Here is a 21,595-nt window from a genome sequence, read left to right on the forward strand (position 1 = left end):
CAATCAGTCATGCCTTAGCTTACTTTTCTCTTCCCACCTTCTCTTCCTGAGTAGAAATCTCATTTATCCTTTTTCAGCATCTCAGTATGTAACAGTATACTTGAATGTTTCTTGTTCAAGTCTGTTTATTAGTTTCTCTCTTTATTCTTTTTTTTTTTTGAATTAGGTTCTTCTCTTAAGATTTTTTTTCTTTACAGTGTTTTGAGCACTAGACCATCTGTTTTTGCTCCTTCATTTGGATAGTGGGGACATATTCCCAGTTGGTTCCTTGATGGACGTATATGATATGATTAAACACTAACAAATGCTACAAAAGGATGCATGCAAAACAGTGTCTTAGGTTAATATCATCCCTATTAAATTCACAGCTCTTTGTTGAACATCTAGTATTAATAATGGAAACTGAAACCTGACCATGAATATAGTATTACAATTTGAACACTGTCTCATGGTGTTTATAATTCATTCATTAGTTTAGTCTTTATATTATGTGTGAAGAGACATTTGGTTCTTGTAGAGGGAGAAATTGAGCCATGACTTACAATTCCCCAATCATATTAGAATGCATTTATGAATGAATATAAGAATAAAATATACTTATTCATATGCAAATTCTTGATTTCTCATTTAACATAATATTTTATAATTTGGAAGTAAACATTTAAGAGGCCATTCCTTTATCAAGCTAACTATTCATAGATTAATTCACTTCCTGAGTATTCTAGGATGTATAACATATGGCCAAGGAAAAAACATGGTTAGGCCATAGGAAGGAATGTATTTAGTATGATTCATAGTCTGTTAACAAAAACAGTAGATCACTATGTTAAGGCTTTCATTGGGGGGAACATACTTAAATGTAACCTTTAGTTGCATTTCAAGAACATTTCATAAACTGCTACTTATAGAGTACCAAGGATATTTACCTGTTATGTAAGAATATCTCCTTATTTTATTATATGATAGTTTTTTATAAAGACTATGAAAGAGCTCAGATTTGCTTCTCTTGCTTAAGTCATAAAAGTAACAGGATATAATTAAACTACCAGAGCCTACGCAGATGTTCCGGATGTTTGGGTTTGGTGTGATCAGCATGCTCATCCTGGGATGGCTGCCCATTTATTGCTTCTCTCTTTGCCAGAGGAGGTAGGCAAACATAAACTTTTATTTGCTGATTGCTAAGTATACTTGAATATTTCTGTATAGACACATTTATTCATAGCTCCAAAAATGCAGGGGTTATGTTTTGGTCCCTTTTGTTTGAAAGAAGGTAGCTTGGGAAAAACCTAAAAGTTGAGTTACTATAATATTTCTTTAATGCATGTTATTTTATTTTTCTGTAAATTTAAGATATCCTTTTGCATAGTATGTACATTCCCTTATCAAACAAAATCCCGAATGGAAGGAAGAAATAAATCAGTGAGCTGAAGTTGTGTGGAGTAGAGGTGGTTATTAACCACAAATCAAAAGGATTCCCGGAAGTGTTAGTCTCCATCTAGTAGATTGTCATCTACCATTGGGTCTTAAAGCTTTGGTCTGTCTTCAGGCCAGTTTGTATCAGATTTCTTACTAGCATCTTGTGCAAAATCCCAGTGGGCTGTTGGCATGATGCTTATAAATTCTTTTTTTGGGGAGGGGGGACCACACTTGTGGCATATGGAAGTTCCTGGGGACAGGGATCGAATCTGAGCTACAGCTGTGACCTACACCACAGTTGTGGCAGCACCAGATCCTTAACCCACTTTGCCAGGCCAGAGATTGAATCTGCACCCTTTCAGAGACTACTCAAGATCCATAATCCACTGTGCCACAGTGGAAACCCCTACTTTTTTTTTTTTTTTGTCTTTTTAGAGCCACACCCTCAGCATATGGAGGTTCCCAGGCCAGGGGTTGAATCAGAGCTGCAGCTGCCAACCTCTGCCACAGCCACAGCCACAGCCACACCAGATCTGAGCTGCGTCTGCCACCTCCATCACAGCTCATGGCAATGCCAGATCCCCAACCCACTGAGTGAGGCCAGGGATTGAACCTGTGTCCTCATGGATGCTAGTCATATTTGTTTCTGCTGAGCCACAATGGGAACTCCAAGTTGTTGTTGTTTTTTTTTAATAGCGCCCCACCTACTGGGACAGAGTGGGTGTGGAAGTAGGGATCAGGGCTAGGACTAGGGTAGGATGAGTGAGCCACTCACTCTCAGATTTGTGCAAGTCTAAGTTTGGCACTGGTACAACCCTGAGAGCAAGTACCTCCTTAAACTCTCTGGTAAAGAAAAGGTACCTATTGAAAGTAAAGCATCTTCAATATTTTTATTCAAGTCAATAAGAAAGTAGTGTTTGAGTTACCAAGAAATTATTTAGATTTCATGGTAAGATTTAGACTAGACACATGTTTTACCTTATTTTCCATAAAGATAATTAAGTCCTTTTTTTTTTTTGGCTGCATCTGTAGCATGCGGAAGTTCTGGAGCCAGGAATCCATCCCACATCACAGCTGTGACAATGCCAAATCCTTAACTGCTGGGCCACCAGGGAACTCCTCATTAAGTCTTTTTTCTTTTCTGTACCTTTTCCTTGAGTCTGATGAATTTGTCATATTCATCATTGTATTTTCAGTTCATAGCAAGGTGCCTCACATATAGTAGATGCTTAATATATTTTTTGTTGAATAAATGAATAGTTGAACGAGTGAAGAAATACAGTGGATGGAACTGGCTGGCCCGGAAGGCAGTCCTTATAGTGATTTAAACTTTGTCATTGCTTACATCACTTTCAGAGACTATTTTGAAAAGTCAGTTGGATCACAGTCTTTCACCTCTTCCAGTTTGTATATGAATGTCTATTCTTTTTTCAGTTTTCACTTTTCTATAATGAGTGAGTAGTCTCTTATTCTTAGGCCTCCTTCTTTTCTTTCTTTTCCCAGGTAAATGGGAATAGGAGTGGCATTTTTTACCTTTCCTCCTCCTCTCTAAAGCTTGATTTCATATAGAAGATAACCCATAAATAAAAATGAAATATTATGTGCTAGAAATAGGTGACTAGGATTATGCCATGCAATTTAGAGTGTCTAGTGTAATAGGTCTGGTATAATAATTTCATTATGGCCCCTCTGTTGCGCCTTTGCAAAGGAGTTTTATGGGAATGTTCAGGCACACTGAATTTTTCTCTAAGATGAATTCCAGAGGATTATCCCTTAATAAGAATATATTTTCTTGTTCTGTATAATACAAAGTGCTTGAGAGATTTGAATAATGTGAATAATATATATATATATATTTATATTTATATAGAGAACACCATAAATTTTGGTTTACTGTGACTTATTTGTGTATTCATTTACTTATTTTGCCATTTTGTGTAAGAGTGGTATGTTCCTTACCACTGTAAGTCATCCTGAGCTATTTTGTTGCAAACTCAGAGTAGGTGCCAGTTTCAGCTTTCTGCTTAAGCTGAATTTCCAGGAACAGTGGATGGTTGATGGTGGATGGGGTACTATCATGTTTTCCTGGTAAGCTTATTTTAGAGGCAAGGGGAATAACTGTGTTAGAACTAAGATCCTATCCTTGATACCAAACAAGGAGTTTAAATGGAGGCCAAAGCCTGCTAAACTCCCCCTTTTGGGGGCAAGGTATCTCTTTATAGCTATTCCCTTAACTCACTTTCTTTTCTCCATCTCAAAGAATAAACAGATAGATAAAAAATTACAGTGGGTAAAATAAATGATCCCATAAAAGGAAAATTGATGCAGCAATAAAATCAGTGTGCAGTGGTTGAGAAAAAGAAAAGAAAGAAGCCAAACACAGTTGTTTGTCTAAATCAGAGGGGCCCAAAGCCAAATGCAGATCTACGGTAATATGATCTGGTCCTCTTTGTTGGAAGAACCCTTGAGGCATTGGAAGATACTCTTAAGCTCCTCCTCCTGCTGGGTCCTTTCCTGTATATTACATATACATTCCTTCAGGAAAGGGCTATGGTAGCTTTCCTTTCTTGGCCTTTAGTCATAAACCAAAGCACATGATGTTTTGACATTCCTCAAGTCCTGCAGTTTGGACAGTGCCTTTTAGTTAGTTATAGGTCACCTAAGGAGCTAACAGCTGGCAGGAGTTGGAAGGGATGCAAAGTGAGAAGCAATATGAGTCCGAGGGAGAAATGAAAGTAGTTTAGATGAAGAGGTTAATCACTTTCCAGAGACAAATGCATTTCATTCTTTTAGTGCCTAATTCATGCTTTCTACAATTGACCATCCTCAGTAACGGTTTGTTGTGCTAGATGTTGTGGAGGATACAGAAATGTCTAAGAGATACATTCCAGTTTTAAGGAGCTTAAATCTACCTTAAAATAAATCCCAAGCATGCCATATTAAGTAACAATATAAGATGAAATATAATTAAGCACTAAAATGAATGATGGCAATAACTTATAAAAGTTCTGAAGTTTTGGGTATCAGGTTGAGTGGGAGAAGGCAGGGTGAGCTCCATGGTGGAGGTGCTATTTGAGTTAAGTTTTGAAAGGAGGACAAGGTTTGGGTTAGGTGCAGAGGGGACCTAACCCAAATCTTGTCCCACAGAATTCATTACATCCAGATGGAGTCTTTTTACTATAGACTCTTCAAATGCTTGTCATTTCTAAACAAAATTGGCTGAACTTTCCCCTTTAATAATTTATAACTGAATCTGCAGTTTATTTCTGCTTGACTTGAATTCAGGTGTGATGTGAACCAGGTACACAGAGAACTCAAGCCAGCTTAAACTGGTTCACATATACAAATGGAGCAGAGAGCATTAGTGAAAAGCTTTCTAAGAATTTGCTACTAACAGCCTTATTAAACTTGCATATAAGATGCATTTTGAAATTCATTATGTCCTCAAGGTTATGTAAGATCTATTTTTATTCTCATTAATAGGAATCAGAAGCCTCATTAGGTTTAAGTGTCACTAGTAGGCTTAAGACTTACATAGAGATGAAGGAAGGAAAATATCAGGTAAACTGGGACAAAAGGAAGTAGGGGAGGGGGCTCTACGGGGAGAGAGGAGAAGAAGATGGCTAAATTATTCCTGATACATAATAGAGTGCCAGTAACAGTATTTTCAAGTGCAAAATTCAGCGTCTAATGTTTATCTGTTTTTATATAAAGTTTAATCTGTATGCATATGTCAGTTAAATATCTGTGTATTATATAGTGGTATGATACTTGAGTGTGTACATAGCTTTGGTAAGGTGGAAAATTCAAATATTGTAATACTATGCCTATTAAACTCAGATGAAGTGCATTTTCATGTTCTTTTTCTTCCTATCAGATTGAATTTGTAACTTTGAATTAAGAAAAATTCAGAACTCAGTCTGAAAATGGCAAGATTTTGTTTTCTTTCAACTAATAAAATGCCATGTTTTTTTTAAGATTGTAGATCATCTGATACACAGATGATGTAAATAGCATATCCACCATACACTTTGAATATTGCTACTTGCCAGATGGCTGTTACTGAAAATTTCTACATTTAGACAAATCCTGCTGAGTGATTCTCTGTATTATAATGTGGTTTTCATTATGTAGATAGTCTTAATACCACTTATTTTCTTAGAATGGGAGGTAAAAAACTGGAATACATGTGTCAAAAATTGCCTAAAAATCATTACCCATTGAATTTTAAAAGTAGGCATTTACATTTTCAAATCCCCATGTTTGTGTGTCTCATTATACTGTACAATATAATTAGTAATGTTATTTTGAAAAGGTTTATGCAGTAATTAGCCAACTGCTGAAAGGGTTGCGGTTCCTAGGATTATATACATATGAATTCAGAGAAAGGAAGTAAAGCCTATAAACTTTAAAAGTATGGCTGGGCTCTAAGAACTTTGATAAAATATGATCAGATGAGACTGTGAGCAAACTGGAAACTTGCTTTAACATAAAACAGTATAGATTTGAAATTTACATGAAGCCAGTTGTTCTTGGACCCTGTTCAAGGTAATTTAGTTACTGAAGTAATGAGAATCTCATTATATGTGGATTATATGTCTGAGGTGTTCCTATTGCAAGGACTCCAAGGGCAGAATTTTAGAGAATTCTGGAATATTAGGCACTATTAAAAAGAACAGTTTGTTGCCAAGTAACTAATAACCTCATTGCAAAATGCAGTGGCCTTTTTTCAATTCCCATCCAACTTGACCTTTTTTGGTCACATACTACACTGTTGACTGCCCCGTTCCCGGAACTTTGCTTTGGATTTCATTGTTTCCCTTACCATTCTGATCCAGCTCAGTTTGCTTTTCTTTGTTTTCCCAGCTCTGGTTGTTTCCCAAGGCCTTATTCTCAACTATCAGAGAATATTAAAATATGTAGCAGAAAGAATATTTTAAAAGATCTGTGTTCTGGCAGTTCCTGGGTAGCCTGGCAGTTGAGGAATTAGTGCTGTCACTGCTGTGGTATTGTTATGGCTCAGGTTTGACCCCTGGTCCCAGCAACATCCCTGTGCTGTGGGCGTGGCCAAAAAATGATCTGTTCTAGTTCTGCCTTTACTACCAGTTTTATAGTGCACTTGACTTCCTTTGGTATTGATTTTCTCATAAAATTAGAGAATTGAGTTTGATAATTTCTAAAGTCCTTTCTGAACATAATATTCTGGGCTTCTCTGGATAAATGATTCTTAAATTTACACCCTAAAATCCTTACTTCTACCTCTTTTATATTTCCAACTACCCTCATGAATTAGATGTCCTATTAGTGCAAAATATACTTAATGCAACATGTGCAAAACTGAACTTGTTTTCCTCTCAAATCATCTCCCCTTGACACCTATTCATTTCTGTCATTGATTCTTTTAGTCTCTCAGGCTAGAAACCTTGGAATCATCTCTATTTACTGTCCTTTATCCTTAATTTTTAATTCTATTCTTTTAGTCTCTCTGTTGTTTTTTTAAAATTTCCTTTGGAATGATCTGGGATTTACCTCTTCTCATATGTTATAGTCTCAGCTTGTTCCAAGCCTTGTATGTTGTCAGCTGCTGTCCTAAGTAAGTGGTTTCAGGAGAGGAGCAAAAGGGAATCAAGATGTATTAGTCTCTTAGGGCTGTCATAACAATACCACAGCTCAGTTGGCTTAAACAATAGACATTTATTTTCTCGTAGTTTTGCAGGTTAGAAATCCTTGATAAAGATGCCAGCTGATTTGGTTTCTATAAGGGCTCTCTTCCCAGCTTGCAGATGGTGACGTTCTCTCTGTGCGCTCACATGGCCTTTCTATGATGTATGTGAGAGGGGGAAGAGAGAAAAAGAAGGATGTCTGGTTTTTAGTTTAAAAAAACTAAAAAATTAGTTTTTATGATGACATTAATTTTCCTGGTCAAGGCCCCACCCTTATGACCTCATTTAATCTTAATTACTCCTTAGAGGTCCTGTTTTCAGATACAGCCACACTGGTAGTTAGGGCTTCAACATGAATTTTAGGGACACACAAAGATTCAGTCCATAAGCCAAGGCTAGCTAGCATTCAAATGCAAAGGCAGTGTTGGGAACTGAGTAGAACATTAGGATGATATATCCAATCTGAAGAACTCATACAAGAGAGACAATAACTGGGATGGGGCTGCAAGTGGGGTTTGGAAGATGGCTAGGAGTTAGGTTCTGGAGAAGTTTCCTGGCACTTTGATAGGAATGTATGGCTGTGCCCTTAGGAAGGAGGGAGTGAGTAAGGATGTTTGCCAGGCTAATTCGGGCATATACTTGGACTCCTAATCTATTGTTTTTCTAATCCATCCTGTACTACACTGCCAGACTTATCTTCCTAAAATAGCATTATCTTATTATGTCATTCAAGAACTTCTAATGGATTCAAGAATATCTGGATTCCAGGCCTTCTGTTGGGTGTTGTGAAGGGCAAAAAGGTGAATCAGATCATGCTCTGTGATCTCAAGGGACACCTAATCTAATATAAGATATAAAAAAGTCTCCAAGATAGAAAGTCACATTCCATTAAAAAAGGTACAAATAAAAACAGCATGTTTGGCCTTTTCCAGTTTGTTTTCATATACATTGTCTTGTGTGACCTTCAGGACAGAGAGGTTTGGCCTCTTGCTCAAGGTTACGTAGTGATAGAGCAAGGATTCCAGTCTGTCTTCTGAGTTCTTGCAGTTTCTACTATAGGGTGAGTTATCCTACCTCTTTGAACCTCAGTTTTATCATTTACACCTTATAGGGTTATTGTGAAGATAAAGTATATAAAGCACCTGGCCAAATTCTTGAGTTCTTGGCCTATGAGAGGCTTTCAGGTGCTTACCTCCATCCACTGTCCATACAAATGCAAGGAAGTCTAGGATTGACCACCCAATGATATAGTGAATATAAGTGCAGAATTGTAATATTGTAGGTGATCATGTAATGTGAACTATTACTATTTGGTTTTGAAGTTCATAGGAGGGAGGAATCCCTATAGGCTAGAGGTGGAAGGGAAGGGTACCTGGATAAATAATATATAAGTTAGGTCTTGAGGGGGGGGTAACATTGATGTCAGCAGAGTAAAGTAGGATGCCATTTATGTTGTAGAGGAGCCAGTGATCAAAATGACACTACATGGAGTAATAATTATGGTTACAGTAATAAATATGAGTGAGCCAAGTGTAACATTTTCTTTTTTTGTTTTTTTATTAAAGTATAGCTGATTTACAATGTTGTGCCAATTTCTGCTGTACAGCAAAGCGACCCAGTCATACATATATATATATGTATATATATGTATATATATATATATATATATATATACATTCTTTTTAAATATGATTTTCTAGCACAGTCTATCCCAGGAGATTGGATATAGTTCCCCATGCTATATAGTAGGACCTTATTTTCTGTCTATTCTAAATATAATAGTTTGCACCTACTAACCCCAAGCTCCCAGTCCATCCCACTCCCTCCCCCTCGGCAACCACAAGTCTGTTCTCTATGTCTACAAGTCTGTTTCTGTTCTGTAGATGGGTTCATTTGTGCCATATTTTAGATTCTACATGTAAGTGATATCATATGGAATTTGTCTTTCTCTTTCTGACTTTCTTCCTAAGTGTAATACTTTCTATCATAGTTATTAAATCTGGTGAATTAAACAGTCAGATGGGAATGTGTAAAGACCTATATGAGCAAATAGCCTTTTCCTTATAACCCACCATTATTATTTTCTATCACTGTTGAGAAATAAGGTTTCACTTTGAACTTTTAATATTACAGCAGATGGGCCAACCCTTTACGAAGGAAAATGAACAGAATTTTAAAGGGTTTGAAGAAACGAAGAAACAAACTAAAGAGGGATGCTGAAATGTTAGGGACAGCAATGGATGAGGAAGGATTAGGTGATGAAAAGGAGCAGGAGACCAAAGGTAACAACAATAGGATATAAAGTTGAAGTATTTAATACTTGATTCTTGTTATCATCATCTTGGTTCAGTTGATGCTTTTTTGTTTTTTATCCCATAAATGTTTGGACCACAGAAGTATCAGCTTCTGAAGCAAATACTGTCACTAGGGATATTTGGATGAGAGGAAGGTGGACAAGAAATATGCCAAGTTATTTGGGTGCCATGTTATTTGGTATATATAGTTCAGCCCTTCAGAGAAACAAAGATATGGAATCTGCCTACCCTAACTCTGAAGCTCTATGGTAAATACCCTTGCTAAATAATAATGGCCATGGTTCTCCATATACATTGACCATATTGACATATCCAGGGGAAGGAGCATGGCCACAGGAGTCTAATGGATCTGAGATCAAATTCTGGATCCTAGCTGTAGTTTCAGCTGTGTGTTCCCTAAACATACACAATGCAGTATTAGAAGAGGTTCAGAGAGATGATCCCGGAATCACACATCAGGGACTACCTGGGCCTCACTTTACTTGCACAGGCTTATAGATCCCCTAGCCTTGGCCTGTGTATCCTCCTCCCAAAGTAATTGCAAAGGGCCAAATAAGAATAAAATGGTTTGTGAGAAAAGAAGTATACTTCAAGGGGTAGAATACTGGCCTGAAGTCAGGAGACTCAGGCCATCAACTAGTGGCATTTCCGTGAGCAAGTACCTTAACCTTTCAGCTCCCTAATACTATCAGCTGAGATTTTTTTTGTGTGTAGCTTAATATAACATATGTGAAAAGACTTTGAAAATTGCAGCACATTACTTAAATTTAAGGTATAAATTTCTAGTCTCAGTTATAGAGGAGAGGAGTGGACTAATAGACCATTAAACAGCATCAGGAGAGTCTGCCTTTAGTCCCAGTTCTGCTCTACTCTACAATGGGAGCTTGGGCAAATCCCTTACCTTTTCTGGGCTCACTTCACGAAGCCGCAAAATAGAGATTTGGACTAGATGAATAGGAAAAGTGACTGATCTCAGAAGAAACAAAAGAAAATCCTTATACAAGATATTATATATGTATATATAATTGATATATTATTCATATTAGGCAATAAATGTATAAAATTCATTTTAATTGTTATATATACCTACATATTACTTTGTATAAGTTTAATGCAGTACATGCATACATATATATATATGCACACACATGCACATATGCATGTATATGATATAACTAGACTAACAAAGCTTGATTTCTGTGGCCCATTCTTTGAGGCATGGAAATTATCTTTGTTATTCATAAATTGTCACTGTAATGGTATTTGCTATAGTGTATTTTGTCTGTATGCCTCACAGTAATAAGATGATACATTGGCAAACTGAAAATAACTAAGTTAATGATAGCATTCAGCATATAGAATTTGAGAACTTTGTTGCAGTCAGTTCCATTTGTAACAAAGTGTGATGTGTGTATAGTAATTCTTTCAAGTTGTTTAACTCTACTTTACTTTTCTCCTGTAGCATTATTTTCCCATTGAGAAGAACACAAATCCTTTCAGAGCAGAGGAAACTGTCCCAGTCATCTATACCTGATGGAGCATTTTAGAAGGATGAAAGTTATTTTTCTTATGTTTATTTCCAAATATAAAATAAAGTTATAGTTCAGTTTTTGTGCATCAAACCAGAATCCGAATTCTTCTTATTAAAAATAGTTTCACAGGGAGTTCCCATTGTGGCACAGCGGAAACAAATCTGACCTGGAACCATGAGGTTGCGGGTTCGATCCCTGGCTTTTCTCGGCGGGTCAAGGATCTGGCATTGCTGTGAGCTATGGTGTAGGCTGACGGCTATAGCTCCGATTAGACCCCTAGCCTGGGAACCTCCATATGCCGTGAGTGCGGCCCTAAAAAGACAAAAAATAAAAAATTAAAAAAAATAGTTTCTATAGGATTTTAAAACCATATGAAAAGCTCTGCTGGCATTTCAGGTCCTATATAATGATGTGATTTTTGCAACTTGGGTTATATTATCAACATATACTTCAATTGGTATTAAGGCAGAGATTTCATGTTGTTATTCATCTTCCAGCAAAGTGGCAGAAAAAAACCAGTAATCATATCACTGTGTATGACACTCTTTGTTTTGAGGAAAAGAGATAAAAATATTTTATATTAGGGTTCTTAGTCGTTTATAATTTATGGAATTATTTTTTTCCACCATAAGACACACTCATTATAGAACATTTGGTTAAAAGGTTATGTAGAAGAAAGGGAAAAAATCAACCATAATCTGTTACCCAGAGCTGAACACTATTATTCTCTTACGTTTTCTTTATGTTTTAAAGAAAACAATTGTGTTATGTGATATACATAAAATTGACCTCTTAAAAAAAAGTTACACTTTTTTATGATTCACTTTCCTCTTTGAAATGTGTGGGGCTCAAGTTTACCTGGGCTTGTTGCTTATTCATTCAATGAACATTGACTTAACCCCTAACTCTGGTCTACAAAGAATACAGTCAGTCATGAGCAAGACAGACTTGGCCTTTCCTTCATGGAGCTCACCATCCAGCTTGTGAGGAAACCAAATAAAGAAATAATGATAGGGCTGTGATTGGAGGAGTAGAATACCAACTTCTATGGGAGCAGATGGCAGGGGCACTAGACCAGACTTCAGGAAGAGACATAAAATGAAAAGTAAGAAGGATCAACAGGCATTTGCCACACAGTCACTGTGGGGTGGAAGGAGTGTTTCAGGTATGAAGCCCAAAGTGCATGGAGTATTTGGAACACTGCAGATAGTTCAGGTTCGCAGCAGTTTTAACTTAGATGTTAATTCAGAGGAATTTATAACCTACACTAAAGAGTTGGGTTTTATCCTATGGACAGAAGGGAATCAAATGAAGGGTTTTAAGCAAAGAAATGATACGGTTAGATCTAGATCCTTAGAGGTCACTCTGACTAATGTGTGGACAATTGGGAGTGTGCAACAACTGGGGTCAAGGGAACCACTTATGAAGCTGTTGTATTAATGTGGATGAGAAAATATAGTACCCTGGGCTAGGGTAGTGGCACTTGTGGATAGAAATAGATTTGAGAGCTGTTTAGCATATAGCATCAATCAGACTTGATGATTAATGTGTGTGGGAGAAGAAATGAGAGTGCTGAAAGGAGAGTATGAAATTCAGGTTTCAAAATGATGAGTCAGCTAGAAAGATGGTGGTGCTATTCACTGAGCTGGGTCAATGAGAAGACAGGCAGGTTTGGCAGGGGAAGAGGAGTCATTTTTAGATGGGCTGTTTAAGTGCCTATGGGCCATCCAGGTACATATGAATAGTAGACAGATAAATGGTTCTGGAATTCAGGAGAAAGGTCTGGCTGGATATAAAAGTTGAGAGTCATCAATATATACATAATAATTGAAATCACAGTGAATGATAGAGTCCAACCAGAAAGAATAAGAAAAAAAAGAAGGGACTGGAATAGAATCCAGAGGAACGCATGCATCGCAAGCATTTAGAGGGTGGTCAGAGTAGTGTAGCTGTCAGCAGAGACTGAGAAGTAGGAGCATAAGTAGGAAAGAACAATATAGGTGGTGGCATGTTTCAGGAAGGAAGAGTGGTCAACAGTATCAAAATTTGCAAGGAGTTCCCATCGTGGCGCAGTGGTTAACGAATCTGACTAGGAACCATGAGGTTGCGGGTTCGGTCCCTGCCCTTGCTCAGTGGGTTAACGATCCGGCGTTGCCGTGAGCTGTGGTGTAGGTTGCAGACACGGCTCGGATCCCGCGTTGCTGTGGCTCTGGCGTAGGCCGGTGGCTACAGCTCCGTTTCGACCCCTAGCCTGGGAACCTCCATATGCCGTGGGAGCGGCCCCAAGAAATAGCAAAAAGACAAAAAAGACAAAAAAAAAATTTGCATTCATTTCCATTGGATTTGATAACATGGAAGTCATTAGTGACTTTTACAGTAGCAGTTTAAGTGAAGAGGTAGGAGCAGAAATTAGATAACTTTTGGGAGTTCCTGTCCTGGCTCAGCAGAAATGAATTTGACTAGTATCCATGAGGTCGCAGGTTGGATCCCTGGCCTCGCTCAGTGGGTTAAGGATTTGGCATTGCCGTGAGCTGTGGTGTAGGTTGCAGACGTCGCTTGGATCTGGCATTGCTGTGGCTGTGGTGTAGGCCAGCAGCTATAGCTCCAATTCAGCCTTCAACCCCCAGCCTAGGAATCTCCATGTGGCACAGGTGAAGCCCTAAAAAGACAAGAAAAAAAAGAAAGAAAGAAAGAAAGAAATTAGATAACTTTGAGTTACAAATTAACTAGGAAGTGAAATGTGAAAGCAGTGAGTGTAGACAATTTGTTGAAAAAATTTGGCTGTGAAGGGAATCAGAGAAATAATTGTGTCATAATTGATTGGTGGTACAAGATGTGAGGAATAATTTTTTCAAGATAGGAGACTAGATGAAACATTGAGTATAAAGGCTGGGGGTGTAAGGAAGTTTCAACTTGCTCTCCTTATCCCATCTTACCCTGGTCTGTTTTTTCCATAGCATTTATCACCTGTGAACATACTGTATAATTTAGTCATTTATTATGCTTATTGTTTATCATTTGCCTTTCCCTGCCAGAATATAAGTTCTCCGAGGGCAGAGCTTTTTATGTATTTTATTCAACGATGCATCCCAAGTGCCTAGGACAGTGTCTGGCACATAGTAAAGACTCAAAAATAAGACATGTATTAGATGATTGGATTAGAAAAAGGTGTTTTTGTGAAGTTCTTCACTTTTACTATGATGAACAGGCACTTCCAAGGTGAACTGGCATCTTAGAGAAAAGTTGGCCGTACAACAAATGATCATCAGAGTTCAATAAAACAAGTGGTTGCTTTTAAAGCTATTCCATAAGAATCTAATACCGCTTCTCTAAATTTTAAGAACTGTATTCAGGAAAAACTAAACGAAAAAGAACAACCAAAAAAGTCCTCTGGGTAGAAATAAGTAATAAGACAACTCCGTAAAGAAACTTTAGACTATAAGATTGAGATTTTTAGCAAAAGCTGCTGCAGTCAATGAAGAAGATAAGCATAGTACTCTGAAAGCAATAGAAAGGAACATCTGCAATCTGCAAATGCTCTCTGTTTAACAGAAAAGAATCTGGGTTGCTGGGTACAGTGACAGAGATTATCACTAAAAGGGTAGTGTAAGGGAAAAGGATATGAGCATAGAGTTGCAGTAGAACAATTAAAGATAAATGCTGGACCATAGATGAAAAGTCGAAGCAGTTGAGGGCTTGTTATTGTTAAAGATTAAAAGCCAAAGGGACCCTCACAAGAGTGGGAAGGAAATAAGGTTGTTCAGAGTGCCATGTCCAATACCAGTGCCTAATGCACTACTAAGTCGTGTCAGACACAGTGATCAAGTCTTGCAAGAGATAGGTGGGTAGCTCATAAGTGTGTCACTAACATGCAAACCTTAACAGTCACAGATTTATTTCGCTCAAGCCACTAACATGTCTATTCAAAGGAAAAGATAGTACTTAAGTGAGAAGTACCTCTGATGCAGAGCCTGAACTTAAACTGATGAAGGTGGCTGCTTTAAAACTAGAGGTAGTAGAGCAGAAGGAGATGTGTTAAAATGACATTGCACTACACACACATACATTGTACCAATGTCAATTTCTGGGGTTTGTTTTTACTGAAATATAATTGATTTACATGGTTATGTTAGTTTTAGGTATTGTACTTAAGCTATGTGAGATTTAACTATTGGGAGAAACTGGGTGAAGTTTATGTGGGACCTTCTTTATTCTCTTTGCAACTCCCTATGAGTTCAGAACTTTTTTATTGTTATTTCCTCAATACAATTTTTTTTCTACTGGACAGCATGGTGACCCAGTCACACATACATATATACATTCTTTTTTCTCACATTATCATGCTCCATCATAAGTGACTAGACATAGTTCCCAGTACTATGCAGCAGGATCTCATTGCTAATCCATTCCAAAGGCAATAGTTTGCATCTATGAACCCCAGACTCCCCGTCCATCCCACTCTCTCTCCCTCCCCCGGGTAACCACAAGTCTATTCTCCAAGTCCATGAGTTTCTTTTCTGTGGAAAGGTTCATTTGTGCCATATATTAGATGCCAGATATAAGTGATACCTATGGTATTTGTCTTTCTCTTTCTTATTTACTTCACTCAGGATGAGAGTCTCTAGTTCCATCCATGTTGCTGCAAATGACATTATGTCATTCTTTTTTATGGATGAGTAGTATTCCATGGTGTATATATACCACATCTTCCTAACCCAATCATCTGTTGATGGACATGTTGGTTGTTTCCATGTCCTGGCTATTGTGAATAGTGCTGCAATGAAGATGCGGGTGCACGTGTCTTTTTCAAGGACAGTTTTGTCTGGATATATGCCCAAGAGTGGGATTGCTGGGTCACATGGTAGTTCTATGTATAGTTTTCTAAGGTACCTCCAAACTGTTCTCCAAAGTGGCTGTACCAGTTTACATTCCCACCAACAGTGCAGGAGGGTTCCCTTTTCTCCACACCCCCTCCAGCATTTGTTATTTGTGGACTTATGAATGATGGCCATTCTGACTGGTGTGAGGTGGTATCTTGTGGCAGTTTTGATTTGCATTTCTCTAATAATCAGGGATGTTGAGCATTGTTTCATGTGCTTGTTGGCCATCTGTATATCTTTTTTGGAGAAGTGTCTATTCAGGTCTTTTGCCCATTTTTCAATTGGGTTGTTAGCATTTTTGTTGTTGGGTTGTATGAGTTGTTTGTCTATTTTAGAGATTAGGCCCTTGTCAGTTGCATCATTTGAAACTATTTTCTCCCATACTGTAAATTGTCTTTTTGTGTGTGTGTGTGGTTTTTTTTGGCTTACTTTGTTGTGAAACAGCTTGTCAGTTTTATTAGGTCCCATTGGTTTATTTTTGCTTTTATTTCTGTTGCTTTGGGAGACTCCTTTGGATTTCTTATGTATGCAGTCATGTCATATGTAAATGATAGTTTTTATTTCATTTTTAATCCTTATGTCTTTTAGATTTTTATCTTTTTCTTGATTAAACTGGCTAAGCTCTCTAGTACAGTGTTAAGTAGAAGTGTTGCAAGCAGATATAATTGTCTTATTCCTGATCTTGGGAAATTTTAAAAAATAATAATAGTAATTTTTGTAGTTACTGTTTATTCAGATTAAGGAAGTTTCCTTTTCTTTCAAGCTTGCTAAGAGTTTTTTTTTTTTTTTTTTTCCTTTTCTAGGGCTGTTCCTGCAGCATATGGAGGTTCCCAGGCTAGGGGTCGAATCAGAGCTGTAGCTGCCGGCCTACAACAGAGCCACAGCAACGCAGGATCCGAGCCGTGTCTGCAACCTACACCACAGCTCACGGCAATGCCGGATCCTTAACCCACTGAGCAAGGCCAGGGATTGAATCCACAACCTCATGGTTCATAGTTGAATTCGTTAACCACTGCGCTTGACGGGAACTCTGAGTTTTTTTTTTTAAACCACAGTTATGAGTTCAGTCTTATCAAATATCTTTTCTACATCTGTTGAAGTGATCATATACTTTTCTCCCTTTTCTTCTTCCCAATATAGTAAATTACACTACTTGATTTTCCCATAAACTCCACTTGGTTCAGTTGTATTATCATTGTTAAATATCACTGGATTAGATCTCCACACACTGTTCGTTTACACACACAATTTTCATTTCTTTTTAAAACCATTTTCTTGAGGTATAATTGACATGTAAAAAATCTGTACATATTTAATGTATACAACTTGCTGAATTTGGGGATACATATGTACCTGTGAAACCATCAAGACCATAGACATATCCGTCACCTCCCAAGGTTTCTTCCTGCCCTTTTTACTATGTTATTTTATCTTCTTGGAATGTTCTTTCCTTTTTTCTGATCTCTGGAAGTATTTGTGTGACATCAATGTTATTTCTTCTTCAAGTGTTTGAAATAATTTATTAGTGGAGTCATTTAGGCCTAGAGTTTTACTTCATTGGGAGGTTTTTAATAACAAGTTTTGTGTCTTTCATCGATATAGGACTCTTTCTTCTACTGTCAGTTAATTTATTGAGTTGTGTTTCTCAAGGAATTTGTCCACTTCCATTCACTTTTTTTCCTGGGTCTCCCAACTACACTTGTGTTAGACTTTCCTACTGTACCTCATATATCTCTTATATTCTTTTCAGGAATTTCTATTCTTTTTGCTCTCCATTCTTTTTTCTATCTACTGACCTATCTCTTAGTGTACTGATCATGTTTTCACTTTGTCAAATCTACTGTTAAACCCCTATGTTGAATTCTTAATTTTAACCATTTTATTTTCTGTTCCAGACTTTACATGTGACTTTTCATTACATTTTCTAGTTCCCTGGTGAAAATCTCTCTGTTTCCATCTATTTTCATGAACCTGTTCATCACAGTTATTTCAAAGTCTGTGTCTGGTAACTCCAATACCACCTGTTTCTGTTTCTATCCTCTCTCTTTTTTCTCGTCTTGTGTATTTATAAGACACATATAAGACACATAAATGCTCAACATTCTATAAGAAAAATTGTAGCGGCTCCTGATCATGTTATCTTCCTTCAAAGAGGACTGCCCTTTTCCTGTGGCAGGCAGCAGAGGATCAGATCACTTTGATTCAGTAGAGACTTTGCTGTCTCAAGACTAGTTTGCAATCTTTACATGTCCAGCTTTACCTCTGGTTAACCCCCACTTCTAGGATGTAGCCCTATAGGAGTTCCAACTAAGAATCAGAGTTTTTGCTAGGGCTCCTCCTACCTGGTAAATTATAAACTCCAGTTTTTCCCTCCCTAGCACTGTGATCATGTCACAGACTTGCTCTGCTTTGCTGATGCTTTCTACCTGACTTCTTAGCCTTATTCTCTGTACAACATGTGGTGTTAGTGCCTCTAAAAGAAAACTGGTTACACATGTTACATTCTATTCAGTGTCCTCCTACCTCTTTAGGATCTTGATCCATCAGCTGCCTTGGCAGCTCCAAACTTCATTTTAGTCTCCCCACCTCATGTGGTGACCCAAAGCTAATCTGCTGGCTTCTGTCTTATGCTCTATGCCAAAATATCCTGATGGAAAAGCAGTGTGCAGAAAGGCTCATCTTAATGAGCTTTCATTCTTTCTGGATCTCATCTCTTAAGTTCTGGCTGACTCAGTAGCCCCCTAATTCCTTCACAACACATATTTTTAAAAGCATGAGTTTATAAGTTTTTCTTGTTAGATTATTGGACTGCCACCAAGCTACTCCATCATAGTTAGAAGTCTTCCGAACTCATAACATGTTTGTGTGTTTCCCCTTATCTCTATACATTGATCAAAAGGATATAGGAGCAATAACTCTCCAGTATCAGTGAGCACACCTAGCACCCAGATTTTTGTTTCTGTACCTCATTTCCTACTAAGATGAATCAGATTTCCTTGAAGAAATTGCTGATTTCAAGTAAAGTACAAGTATAAGATGAGCCTGGCTATCTTGCTCTATCAGAAAGAAGAAAATGGACAGAGAATGAAGAGAACATGTCATAAGGACATAGGAGCTAACTTGAGGGAACACCCAATGGCTAAGTCTGGAATAATTTGAACATCAAAAATCATAATGATGCTAATGGTTTATAACACATTGAGTTAAGAAAAGTCTGTTAATCCATGGTGATAATATAAAAGAGGAGAGGAGAAAAAGGAAAACTCTGGTTTTGTTTTTATTTTTTATAGAAGAATGCCAGCTACTAAATGTAGAATAATATTATTTGAAAATTGCTGGTTTATAACCCCCAAGGTAATAAATGGTTTGGGTAAGGATGATCAGTTGATGCAACTATGACTGAGTAAAATGTTATTGGAAATAAGTTTCAAATTATCACTCCACAGATTACTTTTAGTAAAGGGAATTATGTGCTCTTACAATGGAAAAGTCTGGTGATCACCACTATAACCGAGTGGTCAAGCTTGGAAATGGCAGTAGTGGTTTGACACTGTGCTTCCAGCATGACTCAGTGGTAGGTACACAATGTCATTTATATGATGTTCTTGCTGGAAATGTTTGACCTTACTCTTATTACAAGGAAATAGACAGTCCTAAAATGCACAGCATAATGGACAACTGACCTGTATTCTTCAGAGGATTTGATGTTGTGAAGAGCAGAGGGGGGTCAGGGAGATTGTTCTGGATTGCAGGAGACTAAAGAGACAAACAGCCAGGTGCTCTGAGTGAATCTTGAGTGGATCCCAGATTGGAAAAATAGAATCAATAAAGGACATCTTGGGGACAATAGAAGAAATTTTAGTATGGAGTGGGTGCTTGATGTTGAATTTATGGTGAATTTTTTAAGGTGTGCTGATATTGTAGTTAAATAGGGGGAAATGCATCCTGAAATATTTCATGGTAGAATGTCATTTTAAAAACAGTCTACTTTTCTGTGATTTTTTAAAAAATGGGTGTTTTGGTGTATATAGAGAGAAAGAGGGTGTAGCAAGATTTTAACATAGATGAGGGGTGTATGTGTGTTGAAAATTAGAAGGGGAGTTCCCTGTTGTGGCTCAGTGGGTTAAGAACCTGACATAGTATCCACGAGGACACAGGTTTTAATCCCAGGCTTTGCTCAATGGGTTAAGCATCCAGTGTTGCCGCAAGCTGTGGTGTAGGTTGCAGATACAGCTTGGATCCTGGGTTGTTGCTGTGGCTGTGGTGTAGGCCAGCAGCTGGAGCTCCGATTTGATTTGGACCCCTAGCCGGGGAACTTCCAAAGAAAGAAAAAAAAATTAGAAGGGAAAAAAACTCTTGTAGCTTTTTACTGTTTTATCAACAGAAATCCACAAGATGGCAGTAGAGGGACACTCTTGAAATGTGCTTCTTTGCGGCCTTTTATAAGGTGACCTTATTTTCTGATTTGAAAAGCAGGATGCGAGATCCAACAAAGGATTGCTTTTGCTTTTCATCAGTGAATGCATTTATAGGAAAAGTTATACAAAAGTATTAAGACAAAATGCCATTTGGCTGTATCATTCTATGGATTGCTTTTGTTGAAATAAATACCATTTTGTTAAATTTGCTCCACAAAACTCCTGAAATGTATCTAAAATGTTGTGTAAATGAGCATTTTTTCTGGTGAGTATACACACAACTTTCACCATGTCTCAGAGTAGTCAGTTATTAGCCCCAAAACTGAGAAGTTTGAGGGGCTCAAGAAAATGGTGGAGGTTGATGTCTTAACCACATCAGAGTTGGTAGTAGCTTAAGCCATTTTTCTTTAATAAGTTCTCTGAAAGTGTTTGGGTTTAGTGAACTGTATATTACATGGATTGATGTAGGAATGAATGAATGTGTATGAATGGAAGTCAGATGACTTAGGTGTACATGTGACACTTACATGTGCCTCTTGACTACACCACTCCTCCTTCCCACACACCAAGATAAAAAGTATTTAGTGAAATATTTGTGGTCACATAAAGCAGTTCCCTAAAAAACAGAATCAGTCATTTGCCTCTGTTTTATTTTATTACTCTCCAAAGAAAAATGGTATATTGCTCAATGGAGATGCTAGCCATATAAAACTTTCTCTTTATAAACATACAGCAGAAGAGTTTAATTTTTTAGAATAACATGAACTAAGCTTCTTGTGATTACAAAAAGCTTCTAGTCTCCTATGAGTGTTACCTGTGCCTCTTGTTTTCCTCCAAGAGTTCCTGGTTTAGATCAGGACGAGGTTTCTACACATTGCAATGTGAGCAGCTTGCAATGAGAGAGCCAAGCCACACAACATCTCTTCTCTTTTTGATTCACTAACCAAAGAGTGAGCCTTCTTTTCTGTGAAATTGAAAACAATTTGGTAGATAGCTACCTTAAAAAACTTTCATAATGTCTTGATTGTAAAAGAAAATCCCTGCTAAGCACCTTGATCTGGCTATATGGGTAGTATGGATAATGGGTCATATTTAGAATCTGTTAAGGGAAAATAAAATGCTTGTTTAAGATGCATTGGCAGTACGTAGTTGGTTTAAAGTATCATTTACTGACTTCTTACCATTTTTCACTCTCAGTTTCATTAGTATTTGAGGATTTCTTATTGAGGGACTGTGAGCATTGTGACTGCATACAAGAGACTAAATAGTAAAACAGTCATGTCTTTAGGAAGGAACTTCTAACTTCCCCCTTCATGTATCCCCAGTGGAAACACCATGTCATGCCATATTGTTGGCTAGAAGAGCTTATGT

At 37.5% G+C, this 21,595-nt stretch overlaps 1 protein-coding gene across 1 annotated transcript in view; it reads left to right on the forward strand.

Annotated features, from left to right (window-relative positions):
- The window catches only part of FMR1NB (FMR1 neighbor), a 146,496-nt gene that overhangs the window by 21,948 nt on the left and 102,953 nt on the right, over nt 1–21,595 (forward strand). The window contains exons 4-5 of the mRNA XM_047764270.1: nt 1,050–1,146; nt 9,213–9,361. Of these exons, the coding sequence (XP_047620226.1) occupies nt 1,050–1,146; nt 9,213–9,361 (246 nt within the window). The remainder of the gene's footprint in view (nt 1–1,049; nt 1,147–9,212; nt 9,362–21,595) is intronic.

This window comes from Phacochoerus africanus, chromosome X (genome assembly GCF_016906955.1).
Source record: "Phacochoerus africanus isolate WHEZ1 chromosome X, ROS_Pafr_v1, whole genome shotgun sequence".
In the NCBI taxonomy this organism is placed as follows: domain Eukaryota; kingdom Metazoa; phylum Chordata; class Mammalia; order Artiodactyla; family Suidae; genus Phacochoerus; species Phacochoerus africanus.